Below are 16333 nucleotides of genomic sequence, written 5' to 3' on the forward strand. Positions count from 1 at the left end.
ATTCAACATGTCTAAAACTGAACTCATTGTCTTTCTCCCTACCAGAAGTTCCCAACTTATTTGCCCTACAGTCCCCTTTAAAAAAAAATTATTCAGCACCCCCTGGAAAGCTACTTTTTTAAAAAAACCTTTAATGTTTTGTTTTTTTAAATCATGTCATTTCAAACTACTACTGCCCCCCCCCCCCATCCTTTCAGCTCCCCCAGGGAGTGGTATTGACCACTTTGGGAACCTATGCTAGACCCCTCCCCTCCCTTTCCTATTACTGTTGAGGGCAACACCATCCTCCCAGTCCCTCAGGCTTACAACCTAGGTCATCTTGGATTGCTCCCTATTTATTAACCCCTCCCTTTCCCCCCAATAGCCAAGCTGTTGCCAAGGCCCATTAATTTCATCTTCGCAGCATCTTCCAAATATGCCCCCTTCTCTCCTTTTGACACTGCCACTACTTTGGTGCTTGCCTTCATCACACCACAGTTGGACTATTGCAATAGCCTGTTGGTGGGCCAGCCTCCCTCAAGTCTCCCCGCTCCAATGTATCCTCCATTCAGTCAGCAAAGTGATTTTCCTAAAGCACAGATCTGACTGAGTTACCTCCCTAGTCAATAAATTACAGTGTCTCTCCGTAACTTCCAGGATCAAATGCAGAATCACTTTCCCGTTGCAAGTCCTTCATGATTTAGCCCCATATCTTTCTAGCCTTCTTACATCCTTACTCACCAACATTTATTCTTTGATCCAATGACACTGGCCTCCTGGCTCTTCCACAAACTAGACATTTACTCTCTTGGCCCAGGCATTTTTAAAGTCCCAGCTAAAATCTCATTTTCTATTTGAAGCCTTGCCTTTTCTCTTTTAATTATTTCCTGTTTCTCCTGTAAATAGCTTGTTTGTTTGTCTTCTGGAATAGATTGTGAGCTCCTTGAGGGCAAGGACTGTCTTTTGCTTCTTTTTATATCCCTTGCACCTAACTCAGTGCTGGCCATATAATGTTTAATAAATGTTCATTGACTGATTTGACTGAAGTTTAGTGAGTGGAGGTGGAGTGACTTGTTTAAACGTGGGCTTTAGGAAGATCACTTTGACAATAAGTGGAGGATGGACTGGAGTGGTCAGGCAGACCAACCAGCAAGCAACTGCTGTAATGCAGATAAAAAGTACTATAGATCGAGATGTTTTTTGGACATGACTAATGTGGGAATTTGTTTTGCTTGACTAAAGGTGTATTTGTTACAATAATTTTTTTCTTCCTTTTTAATGGAGATGAGAGGTAGGAGGGAGAGAAAATATTTTTGTTAATTGGAAAAAATTAAATTTGAAAAGAAGAATCCTTGCTTTAGAGTATAAATCTTGAAATATGTATTTTGGCTTCCCTCTGAACCTTTTTTCATCTTGGTTTTGTAGTAAATAGTCAACACTGAAATAAATGAGGCATTTGTAAGTATTCAGACTTATCCAGACTTGGTAAGGCAAAAGTCACCATAGAAGTTTAGCTTGATTAGTCATGTGTTCCATCATGGTGCAGTCAAAATAAATTATTTTACATTTTTAAATTAAAAATGTAGAAATTAGTCACTTCAATAGAAATGAAGGAGGTTTTGCCTAGTTTTCTTTGTCTCCACTAGACCAGCCTTTTCCCAGAAAGTCAGAAGTTCAGAAGACATGAGATTGAAGGAATAATAAAGGAAGGTAGAGGAGAGAGGAGTGGCCAGCAGAGGGCAGCAATGAGAAATGTACCTTTGCTTGCCCAGGGAGCCTTTAATTGGAGCCTTTAATATAGCCTATAGAAATCTTGAAGTGTGTTTTTGGAACTACAGGCCATTTGAGAACCAGGCTCTGAGTATCACTTCAGGGAAAGGGAAGGAATAAGCATTTATATGGTGCCTACCATGTGCCAAGCACTGAGCTAAGTGAGTTTTACAAATATTTCATTTGATCCTCACAGCAATCCTGTGAGGTAGATGCTAGTATCATCTCCATTTTACAGTTGAGGAAATTGAGGAAGACAGATATCTGAGACCGAATTTGAACTCAGATCTTCCTGACTCCAGACCCAGGGCTCTTTTCCCTGCACCACTAGCCACAACAGATTATCTGCATGAGTAAAGAGATCAATCAACATGGAAAACACTGTATGACTAGAAATCAACTGACCATCTACTTGAGCAGGAGAGTCTAAGACTGAGAGATAAGAGATTTGGCCAGAGTGGCAGATAATGCAAACCATAGTTTTCAAAGAATCTCATCTGTAATTGCCCCAACAAGGGATCGTCCTGTCTTTGTTTCAAGATCTCTAGTGAGGGAGAACTAGCAGTTTCCTGAGGCTGCCCATTCCACATTTGTCTTCCACTTTCGAACTTCTACTCATTGCTCCTTGTCTGTTTTCTTGGGGCCCAGTCCCTCTAATTCATGAAAACCTGTGTCGAGGATAGGAGTTAAGGTTCTTTCCTCCACTTTGGCACTTCTTTTCATTTTCTTATCTTGACTGTCTGGAAAGCAAACATAATTTTCATTAGTAAGGGGGAAAAAACGTTCCTAAAAGAACAGGTAGTGGTACAGCGTTGGTTTGCTGTGCCTTTCATCTACTTCCCTCATATAAATACCTTTGTTAACCTTGTTCTGGACTAAGAGTGGACAGACTGCATGCAGCCTGAGGGCCAAATCTGCTCTGGCCACCTGTGCTTAGAGGGAGTGAGTGGAATCAAATTGAAGAGGGCCTTCAATGCTAGGCCTAGGAGTCTGAATATAAAGTTATTGTTTAATGCTTTCATGATCATGTTGAATTCTGGACTAATATTTCAAATTTGGGTCTTTTAAAGAAGAAAGTCTTTATTGCTTTTGTAACTGTGTAGTCTATTTTTTTAATCATTGTGTCTGTCACCTAAATATACTTTAGTAACATAATTTTATCCATGCCTCCTAGACAATAAGTGGGCAGCAACAATTGATGTGCGTATCCTGTGGTAGAGAAGAGGCATAGGTGAAAAAATCCCAGTGTCTCAAGATTATAAAATAAACTATTGGATTTGAGTGCTTCTGGACCCCTGTCGAATTCCTTAGACTGGACTATAAATACAGACACCTAGAAGTGGTGAGCTGACTGCTCCATGGTCATGGTAGTCCTGCCTACTGCCTAATAGGAGCAGAAGAGTGGTCAGGATTCTGGAATGATGGAAATGTTACGAGACTAGCGGTGGTGATTGTGAATGGTATTGTGGTCATAGTTGTCACTTGGTATGCCAAGAGGTGGGCATTTTAGGTACTATCATATACCATTCTACTTTCTGGCAAATATGTGTCTCTTTCCTAGAATTTTCAAGGATGTGTGTCAGTGATGTAACAATGATTATCGTAGTCGAAGCAGTAAATGTAACTATTGAGATGACTGCTGTCCTTGGCATATAGGTATGGCTAGTTTGACTCTTTAAACATGCCAAGAGATTGTCACCCATGGCATGTTAGTGGTGGAGAAACTGCCCACCACCAGCTCCTCTGACCTTCCGGGGTGTAATAGCACAGCACTGTAAGAAATGACCTTTCATATTCCACAGAGTAATGAATAGACAGCATGTTTATAGCAGAAAGAAGGCTGGATTTAAAGCCATTGGGTGCTACTTAGTACCTGGGTTACTCTAGGCAAGATATTTCACCTGTTTAAGTGTCACTTTCTTCATCAGTAAATGATATGGCTGGACCCTGATCTTCCTGCTCTAAAGCCCTGAGATCCTCAGAGTACTTGAAGTAGGATCACCATATGCAGGGATGGCCAACTCACCACAGGTCTAGAGTTGAGTAGATGATATGCAGAAAAGAGATGGACATTTGGCTTCCTGTTTTTTGGTTACTTATCTTACCCCATAATCCAATTTGGTGTAATATTTTTTTGGTTGTTTGGACAAATGAAGGATATTAGTGCTGACAGAATTTTTGATCGTCAGTCATCAAGTTTTATTAATTGCCTCCTATATGCCAGGAGGCACTGCTAGACATGGGGGGGTACAAAGAAAAATGAACAGTCCTTCCTCAAAGAGCTCAAGTTCTAGTGGGGTAGAGAGGAGACATGTATATATTTAAATATTTACATGATAAATAGAAGATAGTTTAGAGAGGGGAGCACTGGCAGTTGGGACATCAGAAAAGGTGTCATGTAGAAGGAGGGATTCTATAATGTGGAGGTGAGGAGGGAGTGTGCAATCCTGGTATGAGGAATGGCAAATGCAGCAGCAGAGAGATGGGAAAAGAATTGTGTGAGGAATAGCAACAAGGCCATTGGGCTGGACCGCGGGGAGTGAGTAATGCATGAGTCAGAAAAGGTTGGTTGGGGTCAGATTGTTCATATATTTAAAAGCCAAATGGAAAAGTTCACATTTGATCCTAGAGACAATGAGGTGTCACTGAGGTGTGACTGTCTTTTTTAGCTTTAGCCTTTTTTCAGCTTGTGTTTTTTTATGTGTGCTGGTTTTCTCCGTCTCTTCTCTCCACAACATTTATAGGAAGTCATGCTAATGAGATCAGTTTTAGAGATTGTTTATTTTTTTAAGGAAATTTGTATTGATGGCTTATGTTTTTACGTCTCCTGTACATTCTGCTATATCCTTCCCTCTGCCTCATCTTAGAGAGACATCCCTCATGAAAAAGGGAAAAACAAAAATCAGCAAAACTAATCAGAATATGGAAACATACTCTATTCCATGGCCATCTTTGCCAGTTTTAAGGGTGTGAGGTGAAACTTCATTGTTGTTTTGTTTTACATTTCTCTTATTTGGAACATTCTTTAATATGGTTGTTAATAGTTTGCAGTTCTCCTTTTGAGAACTGTTCCTTTGACCAGTTGTCTCTTGAAGGAATGGCTTTTGGTTATACATATAAATATATGTGTATGTATTACATATGTTATGTATATACACATATATGCAATACATAAGTGCTAATTGTTGCTGTATATTAGATACTAAACTTTTATCAGAGAAATAAGATATAAAGATTATTTTCCTATTCTACCATTTCCTTTTTTATCTTAAATGAATTAATTTTGTTTGTCCAGAAACTTTACAGTTTCATGTAGTCAACATTACCTGTTCTATCTAATGTAATTGCCTTTTCCTTTGTTGGGTTAAGAATACATATGCCATCCATAACTGTGAGAAGTATATGATCTGCTTCTCTTCTAATTTTTTTATGGAATGAGCTTTAATATTTAGGTCATTCATCCAGAGTGGATTGGGGAATATGATTTAAAGTATTGAACTGAGCCCAATGTCTGCCAGACTGATGTTCAGCTTTCCTAGAGGTTTGTTGTCCCCCCCAATAAAAGTTTTTTCTAAGTAATTTTTATTTTCCGGTTTGTGGAACACTGGGTTTTTGAGCTCCATTGTTTCTGATTCTCCCTAGTCTAGTCTGTTCTATTAATCTTTCTATTTTTAACCAATACCAGATAGTTTTGAGGACTGATGCTTTATAATAGTTTGAGGTCTAGAAATGCTATTCCTTTGTCCCTACCTCTTTTCACCATTACTTGTGATATTCTAGCTCTTTTATTTTTCCAAATGAATTTTCTTATCTTATTGAGTTCTATTAAGTTCTCTTTGATGATTTTGATTGATATAGTATTAAAGCTGTATCTTTGGTATTTTTAAAATCATTTTTATTATATCAGCACAGCCAGTCAGGAGGTGTGAATATTCCTCTAGCTGTTTAAGTTGTTCTTTATTTCTTTTTTTTAATCATTGGCCCAAAAGGAGAAATTTAATTCATAATCAGGTTCATAGATATTGGTGAACAGGGTTACAATTAATTTCAGTAGTAAAACTATGCCTACATTCCAATAAAACTCATCAAGCAATATGTGGTAATTACATATTGAAAAGTCTGAAATATTTATCAATAAAAAACATAACATAAAAAGACTGATTATACAGTTTTTGAATTTTGTCCACAAAAGTTTAAATATACAAAATTACATATTGTTCCCCAAAACAAAAGGTATTTAAACAAATAAAACATGGAGACACAAGAAAAGATCCTAATTGTAAAGAACAAAAAATGCAGTAAAATGTTATTTAAAAACAAGGAACTATGACAGTAATCTGGTTTGTTCTCAATTTTTAAAGTTTCAAAATGTTTGGTGATGAGTAATAGCTTTATTTCTTTTAGGAGTACTTTGTAATTGAAATCTATTCAAGTCTTTTGTGTGCTTTGGTAGACTGATCCCCAGATACTTCATGCATTTCTGTAGATATTTGGAATGGGATTTTCCTTTTCTGTTATTGCCTCTTGAATTTTGTTTCTAAAATGTAGAATTGCTGTTGATTTTTGAGGGTTTATTTTGTAGCCTGCCAACTTTGCTAAAGCTGTTAATTGTCTCAGTGGATTTGCTGCTAGGATTTTCCAAGTATACCAGAGTGTCATCAGCAATTAGAGTTAGTTTTATTTCCTTTTTGCTTCTCTTTATGCCTTTAATTTATTTCTCTTGTCTTATTGTTATTACTAGCATTTTCCAGAACTACATCAGATGATAGTGGGAGGAATGGGCATCCTTGTTTTACTCCTTGTTTCAACAACCCAGCTAGCAGCTGCTGTGGGGGTGTAAAACCAACAACAACCAGCACACAGAACGCTGCAAGTCCAAGTTGTTTTGATCTGCTTTACTAAGGAAAGCAATGTTAAGGGGTTAACAATCTTACTTTAATCCAGCATACAAATATCATTCACTTAGTTCAGGGGAAAAAGCCAGCACCCTGAACTTCAGAGCAAATACAAACATCAGCAGACAGACTTTGTCTGATTCAAATCTCAATGCATAGTTACCAGTTACCAAAGTCCCAACATCTGGGTTTACAAGCTGGAGGGCTCTTAACTACAGCTGCCCAGAATCTACACATCAGCACTCCGCCAAAAGTGAGAGCCCTAAGCAAATAGCTCTGTCTTCCCTTTTTATGCATGCTTTAACCATCATCAAATGTCATTTGAGTGACCAGAACTTAAGCTCTCACCATTGGCCCTGGTCTTAGCAACTCCCCTTAGGACCATGGGGGCTTTACGCCCACATAGGCTTAGCACCTAGTAGCTAGGGGTTTTGGGCCTACTTGGGAGCCAGGATATAATCAGACCTCCCTTCATTGGCCCCACCTGACTTACCAGTGCACTCCTGTATTTATTGAGAAAGCCAGTTTCAATTTTGCTGATGGTATCCTAACCCTATCCTGCTGTCTTACAAATGTATGCTTTTCTCACAGGGATAATCAAGCAATCAATAAACATGTATTAAGCACCTGCTGTTTACCAGGCACTGTGCTAAGTTATGGGAATATAAAAAGAAGGCAAAAGAGAGACCCTGTCCTCCAGGAGCCCACAGTCTAATGGGCAAGACAACATACAAATATTTACAAAGTATTAAGTGCAGGATAAATAGGAAATAATTGATAGAGGTTAGGCACTAGAATTAAGAAAGATTGAGAAAGACTTCCTGCAGAAGGGATTAGTTGGGACTTAAAGGCAGTCAGGGAAGTCATTAGGTAGTTGAGGAGGGAGAGCATTCTAGACTTGGGGAAGTGCCTAAGACAATGCCCAGTTCATGGAACTGCCGGGAGGCTAGTGTCACTGGATCAAAGAGTATAGTGGGGAATAAGGTGTAAGAAGACTGGAAAGACAGGAAGGGGCTAGGTTATGAAGGGCTTTGAATGTCAAACAGAGCATTTTTGTATTTGATTCTGGAGGCATTAAGGAGAATAGATAGACAGTATTTGATATTGTGACATTTCCTCTTTCTCCTTCCCTCAACCCTTCCATTTGATGAATGATGCCTGAAATCAGTATAAGAGACCCCTTCTTTTGGTTTAAGACAGTGGTTCTTAATCTTTTTGTGGCACAGCCCTCTTTGGCAGTCTGGTGAAACATGTATACCCTTTTTGTATTTTTAAATGTATAAAATAAAACATATAGGATTATATAAAACAATATAGGATATATATTGGAATAGTTATCAAAATAAACTAATAAAAACAAAACCAAGTTCATGGGCTCCAAGTAAACCCTCGTTTAAGGTTTCTGTCCCATTAAAAGTACAGAACACTTGTATCAGTAAGAGCCTTTACCGAGGCTAGCAGAGAAGGTAAACGTTAGAGCCAGGTGAGGGTGGTCAGAAGGAAGCAATCAAATTAGCTGGGGCGGGGGGCCGGGGAGGATAGAAATAGAGTAGGACAAGAAGGCTGTCCTTATTAATTGCATGTAAATGATAAATTAGTTAACTTCATATATGTTTGTTATATCGAGCATAGGGATGCTACAATCTTAGCAAATACCTGTGATCAGAATTGGTATTAAAGGTTGTGTAACAACAATGATGCTTGCAGCTGCTGTGGAGGTATAAGGCCAATAACACCAGCACACAGGAGAGTTCTTTGCTAGCACAGGTCTTTGATCAGCTTTTCTAAGTAAAGCAACTTTAAGGGGTTTACAGTCCCACTTTAATTAAACATACATGTATCATTCACTTAGTTCAAGAGAAAAAATCAGCATCCTGAACTTCAGAGAAAACACAAACAGAAATTACAAACAGAATTTATATAAATAGAGCAAATAACACAAATCAGCAGACAGTGCTTCTGTCTCTCCACAGCAGTACATACATAGTTATCAGAGAGAAAAGCACCAACATCTTGGTTTTCAAAGTCGGGGGCTCCTTAATGGCTACCCAGAGTCTCTTCTGGCCAAATACCGTGAACACTCTTCCAGTGAGTGAGCCCCAAAGCAAAATGCTAACCTCTGAGTATACACACACACACACACATGCTTCTTCAGGGTCAGAGGGCATCACAACCATGTGACTCAAGCAGGTCATCAAAGACTCTTGGTTCAAAGAAAGGGAAGACTCAGTCAAAGGCACTTGATTGCCTTAGTGCTGAGAAGCACTCCAAAAGAAAAAAACAGCAAAAGGCCCTACTTTGTTTGCCATTACAGGTTGATACTTGTTTTTCATTGTAACAAAGATTTGTTCAAGAAAGCCAACTAAAACTTGAATACAGTCCTGTAGTAAAAGAATATCAATGACTCAATTTAACAGTTGGTGGCAAAATAACATTTCATCTGTGTGAGACAGAGTGTGAAAGGTCACGGAGACAGGAGATAGAGCGTCATCTCCGAGGATAAGCCAGTCGGCCAGTGCAACTGTATCATAGAGTGTGTGGAGGAGAGTAGAAATGTAAAAAGGGCTGCGTTCATTTTTGTGCCATAGAGGCACCAGAATAGGATTCTAAAGGAAGACTCTTACATGAGGAAAATAATACAGACTTTTGTTGCTCCATTCATTTTTATCTACAAATTTTTGAAGACTGGTTTTTTAATCATCCCTCAAATATTAGTCTGTTTATAAATTACAAAATATAACTAGTCAGTCAATCAACTAGCATTTATTAAGCACCTTCTGCTATTTCCCAGACACTGTGCTAAGCTCTGGGAATATATATATATAAAAACAGAAAACAATCCCTGCTCTCTAGGAGCAACAACACATAAACAACTTGTACAAACAAGATATATTAAAGATAAATTGGGTGTAGTCCCAAAAGGAAGGCACTAAGATTAAAGAAGTCTGGGAATGGTTTCTTCTAAAAGTTGGTACTTCAGCTGAAACTTGAGGGAAGCCAGGAGGCAGAGATGAGGGGGGAGAGAGATCCAGCATAAGGGAGGGCCTGTGAAAATGCCAGGAGTCAGGAAATGGAGTGTCTTGTTTGAGAAAAGCAAGGTGGTCAGTGTCACTGGATTGCAGAGGATGTGGAGGGGTGTAAAGTGCAAGACTGGAAAGGTGGCAGGAGAGCAGGTTTTGAAGGGCTTTCAAAGCCAGACAGGATTTTATATTTGAGCCTGTTGGTAATAGGGATCCACTGGAGTTTATTGAATGAGAGGTAGGGTCATATGGTCAGACCTGTCCTTTAGGAAGATCAGTTTGACAACTGAGTGGGAGATGGATTGCAATAGGTATATATTTGAGGTCCAGAAGACCAACCTGCAATAGTCCATTTGTGAAGTGAAGAGGACCTGCATCAGGGTGGTAGATGTGTCATATGGAGTTTTAAATTGTCTTATTTCTTGCTTTCTTTTAAAGCTTCAGGTCTATGACACAAAATGACCCTCACAGTGAAGATTCTCATCCTTAAACAAGAAGACCAAACCAGAGGTTGTGATGAACATGCCACTGAATCAGATCTCTGTCATTCCAGCTCGAGATGCTACCTCTGTCAGGGTCTCCAGGAGTAAGACCAAAGAAAAAGATAGGGAAGAGCAGGTATGTTAAGTTATTTCTAAATTTCATTAGATATAATATGAGGCTTTTATAATTAATGTTTTCTCAGATCAAATGTGCAAAGCCATACAGATTTTAAGATTGTGGGATAAAAGCTTTAGGGAAAATTGTACTTTGATATGTTTTCATTTTTAAATATAAATGCTGTATAATTATCTCACTTATGTGATGCAAAAAAAAAATTGTTCTATAAGCTAATTTATTCCTTAGTTGAGAAGGCAGCATGAAAAGAACACCGTATTTTGACTGAGAAGACATGAGTTCTGACATTTGAATGCACATGGCCTTACTGAAGTCCTAGGATCTAGATTTAGAGATAGAAGGAATCTCTGAGGTCATCTGGTCGAAGCCCTTCATTTTAGAGATGGGAATACAGGCCCAGAGAAGTGCAGGGATTGGCCAGGGCTCCTAGTCTGGACCTCAGGCTTCTCACTCTGCATTGAGTGCTTAGGGTACTGTACCATGCTCACTTTCATTTAACTTGTTTAAGCTTCAGCTACCTCTGCTAAAGTAAAAGAATAACATTTGTGTTACCTGACTTGTTGGATTGTTGTAAGGATCAAATTAGATAATGCCTACAGAATGCTTACTTAGGTCACTCTAAGGTAGTGCTTCTAGTGTCACCATTGATGTGATTATAGTGTTACAAACCACCGGAATATCTTCTTCATTTTGCATGTATTTATTGACCTTCCATTTTCATCCAAAAAATTCTTTTGGGACAATCTGGCCTTGTTGGATCTCATGCTGACCAAGCTTGCTGAAGGGTCATTTTTCTCTCTCCTGCCAATGTGGTTTAAAATCTTATACACTAAACCGGTGGTGTCTTTGACCGCCACCTATACCTACCTGTTTCTGAGTGGCACAAGACGTGGTTGTCTCATCTTTATCATAATATAATATAATAATTGATGGTTAAACTTACAATAAATAATATGTGTGTGTATGTATGTGTATACACATATATAATTCTGATCAGTATTAGGCTTCATATAATGATATGAATTATATAATGAATCCATCACTTGTCAGGAGGTTGGTAGCATGCTTCGTCGTTGGTCCTCTAGAATCATGGTTGGTCATTGACTTGATCAGAGTTCTTAAGTCCTTTCAAAATTGTCTTTATGATATTATTGTTATTATATTTTCCTGGTTCTGGCCATTTCATTCTAAATCAGTTCGTACTGAGGTCTCTAAAGCCATCCTCTTCATCATTTCTTACAACACAGGGGTATTCCATTGCAGCACTTTCATGTACTGTAATTTGTTCAGCCATTCTCCAATTAATTCCCTTAGTTTCAAAGTTTTATTTTTTTTTACCACCACAAAAAGAGCTACTTAAAAATATTTTTGTTTATGTGGGTCCTTTATCTCTTTGATGTTGGGGCGGGGTGGGGGGGGGTGATTGATCTTGTGGTGGTATCACTGGGTCAGAAGGTAGCAAGCCCAGGTGGATGACTTTAGGGGAATAGTTCCACATTGCTTTCTACAATTCACTGGTTTGCAGCCCCTCAAACATTTCTTGTTTTTGCCAATCTGGTAGGTTTGAGGTAGAGCTTCTTAATTGTTTTTAGTTTATATTTCTCTAATTATTAGTGATCTGAAGCATTTTTCATATGATCAGTGATAGTTTAGATTTCTTCCTTTGAAAAATTCTTGTTCTTCTTTGGACCATTTATCACTTGAGGAATGACTTTTTCTTACATGTTTGAATCAATTCTTTATATATCTTGGAAATAAGATACTTATCAGAGAAACTTGTTGCAAACATTTTTTCCTAGTTACCTATTTCAATTCTAATTCTACCTCCATTATTTTTTGTTTGGTTGGTTTTGTTTGTTTTTTGCAAAACCTTTTCATTTTATATAATCAAAATGATCCATTATATCTTCTTGGTCCCTTCTGTCCCATGTTTGATCATGAATGTTCTCTTATCTGAAAGGTAACTTCTTCCTTTCTCCTCCAGTTTGTTTGTGATGTTACCTTTTATATCCATTTAGTACATCCTTTTAGAGCTTATCTTGTTATATGGTGTGAGGTGTTGGTCTGCTTGATATCTGCCAAATTGCTTTACAAGTTTCCCAACAGTTTTTATCGAATAGTCCATTCTTACCCCAGTAGTTAAGGTCTTTGGGTTTATTTAACACTAGGCTGCAGTGTTCATCTGCTTCTATATGTTGTATACTTAATCTCTCTCACTGATCAACTTCTCTGTTTTTTAATGAGGACTAATAATTCTAATGGACTAAGGATTCTAATAATTACTATTTTGTAGTATAGTTTGAGATCTGATACTGTTAGGTTCACTTTCTTCCCAGTTCTCTACCACTCCCACCTCCCCACCTTATTTCCTTTGAGATTCTTGACCTTTTATTCCTTCAGATGAATTTTGTTATTATTTCTGCTTTTTGATAATCTTATGGGTATGGCACTGAATAAGTAAATTAATTTAGGTGATATTGTCACTTCTATTATATTGACTTAGCCTACCCATGAGCAATTAACATTTCTCTAGTTATTTGTCTTTATTTGCAGGTATTTTGTAGTTGTGTTCATATAGTTCCTGTGTGAATCTTGATAAGTGATTTATTCATTCAATAGTTATTTTAAAATAGCTTATTTTTCTGTCTCCTCCTTCTGGGTTTTCTTGGTAATATATAAAAATACTGATGACTTAACATCTATTTTACATCCTGCAATTTTGCTGACATTGTTAATTATTAGTTTGAATTAATTTTTTATTTGATTCTCCAAGGTTCTCTAAGTATAGCATTATATCATTTGTAGAATTTCATTTCCTCGTTAGATCGTTTGCAGAATTTCATTTTCTCTTTGTCCTTATTCCCTCAATTTCTTTCTCTTGTCCTATTTTTATAGCTAGCATTCCTGGCACTATTTCAAGTAGTACTGGTGGTAATGAGCATACCTTCTTTATCTTTACTTTTACTGGAAAGGCCACTAATTTATCTACAATATTTATATTGATAACTTTTGATTTTAAGTAGATACTATTTTTCATATTAAAGAAAGACCCACTTATTCCTATGTTTTCTATGTGTTTAAAAAAGTAATGTTTTTCTGCATCTGTTGATATAATTATATATTTTTCTTGTTATTAACAGAGTCTATTATGTTAATTGTTTTCTTAATATTGAACCAATACTGCATTTCTGGCATAAGTTCAACCTGGTCATAGTTTAATCTTCGTGATGCTGCTATAGCTTCTTTGCTAATAGTTCTCTTTTTTTGATTTCACGCTGGTTTAGGTATCAAGACCTTATTTGGTAGGATCCCTTTCTGTTTTATTTTTCAAAGAGTTTATATAATATTGTAATTGTTTTTTGAATGTTTGATAGAATTTACTTGATCTGATTCTGGATTTGTTTTTTGTTGTCTTTTTGTTGTGTTTTATTTGGGAGATCATTTTATGGCTTATTAAAAATTTTTTGGACCAGATTATTTAATCTCTTGTGTCATTTGGGGCATTTTATATTTTTGTAAATATTAATAAATTTCATTTAATTTTTTGGTTTTATCGGCATATAACTGGGACTTCTAGATCATGTGACCAACCAGGTAGAAGACTAAATATTTTCCCCAATCCTCATGATCTCTCAGATCTTCCAAAATAGGAATTATATGCAAGAGGTAATGCAATTTCATGTGTTTCCAAGAACACAAACCCCAGAAATCTGATGAATTAACAACAGAGAAGAGTCCCTTACATTCACTTAGTACTCTCTCCCACCACCGCCATGCTCTTGGCAGTTGGTGCTGCACAAACTAACCCGACAGAATTCAACTCTCACTCTTCTTGCCTTATCTCAAATGCAGTGGAGATCCAAACAGCAGAAATTTGTTTAGGCTGTGATGACAGTGCTCAGTGTCACAACAGAACTCAGCCAGAGAATATAGGAAAAAGAGTAGGATGTGTGTGGCTGTGGCTATGGCTCTAATTATGTGGCACTCCACTAAGCCTAAGGGAAAGCCCAGTATCTAGCTGAGGCCAATTTTGGTTCCCCAAATGTCAGAGAAGAGACCAAGACTGGTGAACTTTGAATTCCGTAGTGTGGGAGGAGGCTGAGGAGTTTTGAGATCCCATCCTCAAGGAAATCACTATCAAAAGGGAAGGAGTCAGAAAGTGAGCATTAGGGGAAAACAGGAGGTAAAAAACTGAAATTACCAAAGTTCTCAGGAGGAAAAACAGTTAGACTTTTAACATAATCAGATAAGTGGATATTAATAGCAGAAGGGAATTTAGCCTTCTGCTAACCTAAAATAGTTCAGAAATATAAACAAATATTGCAAGACCAAGGAAAATAAATCAATACCTAAATGAGGTATAAGACCCTGTCAGTTCATTGTTGTTGAGGGTTTTTTAATTTTCAATTTATTTAAACATTCATTGTTTAAAAAATTTGAGTTCTGAAAGAAAATAGCCCAAAAAAACTCACAAGAAAAATAAAGAAAAAATATGCTTCAATTTGCATTCAGACTCCATCATTTCTTTCTCTGGAGGTGTGAAGAGCATTTTTCATCATAAGTCCTTCAGAATTGTCTTGGATCATTGTATTGCTGAATATAGCTAAGTCACCATCATACAGTTGATCATCATACAGTATTGCTGTTACCATATGCAGTGTTCTTCTAGTTCTGCTAATTTCGCTTTGCTTCAGTTCATGTAAGTCTTTCCAGGTTTTCTGAGAGCATCCTGTCATTTCTTATAGCACAAGAGTATTGCATAACAATCATATACAACAGTTTGTCAGCCGTTCCCCAGTTAATGGACATCCCCTCAATTTCCAGTTCTTCGCTACCACAAAGAGTAGCTAAAAATATGTTTGTACGTACAGGTCTTTTTCTTTATCTTTTATCTCTTTAGGACACAGACCTAGGAGTGGTATGGCTGGGTCAAAAAGGTATGCACAGTTTTAAAGCCTTCTGGACATAGTTCCAAATTGTTTTCCAGAATAATTGGACCAGTTCACAACTCTATCAACAGTACATTAGTGTCCCTGTTTTTTCACATCCCCTCCAGCATTTTCCTTTTTGTCACGTTAGCCAATCTGATAGGTATGAGGTAGAGTTGTTTCAAGTTGCATTTTTCTCATCAGTAGTGACTTAGAGCATTTTTTCATGTGACTGTAAATAGCTTTGATTTCTTTGCCTGAGAACTGCCTGTTCATATCGTTTGACAATTTATCAATTGGTGAATGGCTCTTATTTTTCTTTTCTTTTTTTTTTTTTTTTTTACAAATTTTGATTCACTTCCTTATATATTTGAGAAATGAGGCCTTTATCAGAGAAACTTGTTATAAATTTTCCCTCTGGTTTCCTGCTTTCTTTCTAATTTTGTCTTCATTGATTTTATTTGTGTAAAACCTTTTAAATTTCATGTAATCAGAATTTTCCATTACTTCGTACGATCATCTCTGTCTCATTTGGTCATAAACTCTTTCTTTATCCATAGATCTGACAGGTAAAAGTTTCTGTGCTTTCCTAATTTGCTTGTGATCATCCTTTATTTCTAAATCATATCCATTTTGACCTTATTTTAGTATTCACTGTGAGGTGTTGATCTATGCCTAGTCTTTATCAGACAGCTCCATGGTTTTCCCAGCAATTTTTGTCAAATGCTGTTTTGTTCTTGCCCCAGGAGCTAGGACCTTTGGGTTTATCAAACCCTAGACTACTATGGTCATATACTACTGTGTATTATGTGCCTAATCTATCCCACTGATCCACCATCCTATTTCTAAGCCAGTATCAGATTGTTTTGATGATTATTGCTTTATAATATAATTTGAAATCTGGTACTGCTAGGTCACCTTCTTTCACATTTTTTTCATCGATTCTCTTGATATTCTTACCCTTTTGTTCTTCTAGATGAATTTTATTATTTTTTCTAGTTTTATAAAATAATTTTTGATAGTTTGATTGGTATGGTACTGAATGAGTAAGTTAATTTAGGTAGAATTGTCATTTTTATTATATTTGATCAGCCTGCTGAGCAATTAATATTTCTCCAATTAC

At 37.1% G+C, this 16333-nt stretch overlaps 1 protein-coding gene across 7 annotated transcripts in view; it reads left to right on the forward strand.

The window, feature by feature from the left end:
- MARCHF8 (membrane associated ring-CH-type finger 8) overlaps window positions 1-16333 on the forward strand; it is a 108520-nt gene that overhangs the window by 24678 nt on the left and 67509 nt on the right. For all 7 annotated transcript variants that reach the window (XM_036734472.1, XM_036734470.1, XM_036734473.1 and 4 more), the window contains one exon: window positions 10103-10282. In XM_036734472.1, the coding sequence (XP_036590367.1) occupies window positions 10181-10282 (102 nt within the window). In that variant the 5' untranslated portion in view covers window positions 10103-10180. The remainder of the gene's footprint in view (window positions 1-10102; window positions 10283-16333) is intronic.

Source organism: Trichosurus vulpecula, chromosome 8 (assembly GCF_011100635.1).
Source record: "Trichosurus vulpecula isolate mTriVul1 chromosome 8, mTriVul1.pri, whole genome shotgun sequence".
In the NCBI taxonomy this organism is placed as follows: domain Eukaryota; kingdom Metazoa; phylum Chordata; class Mammalia; order Diprotodontia; family Phalangeridae; genus Trichosurus; species Trichosurus vulpecula.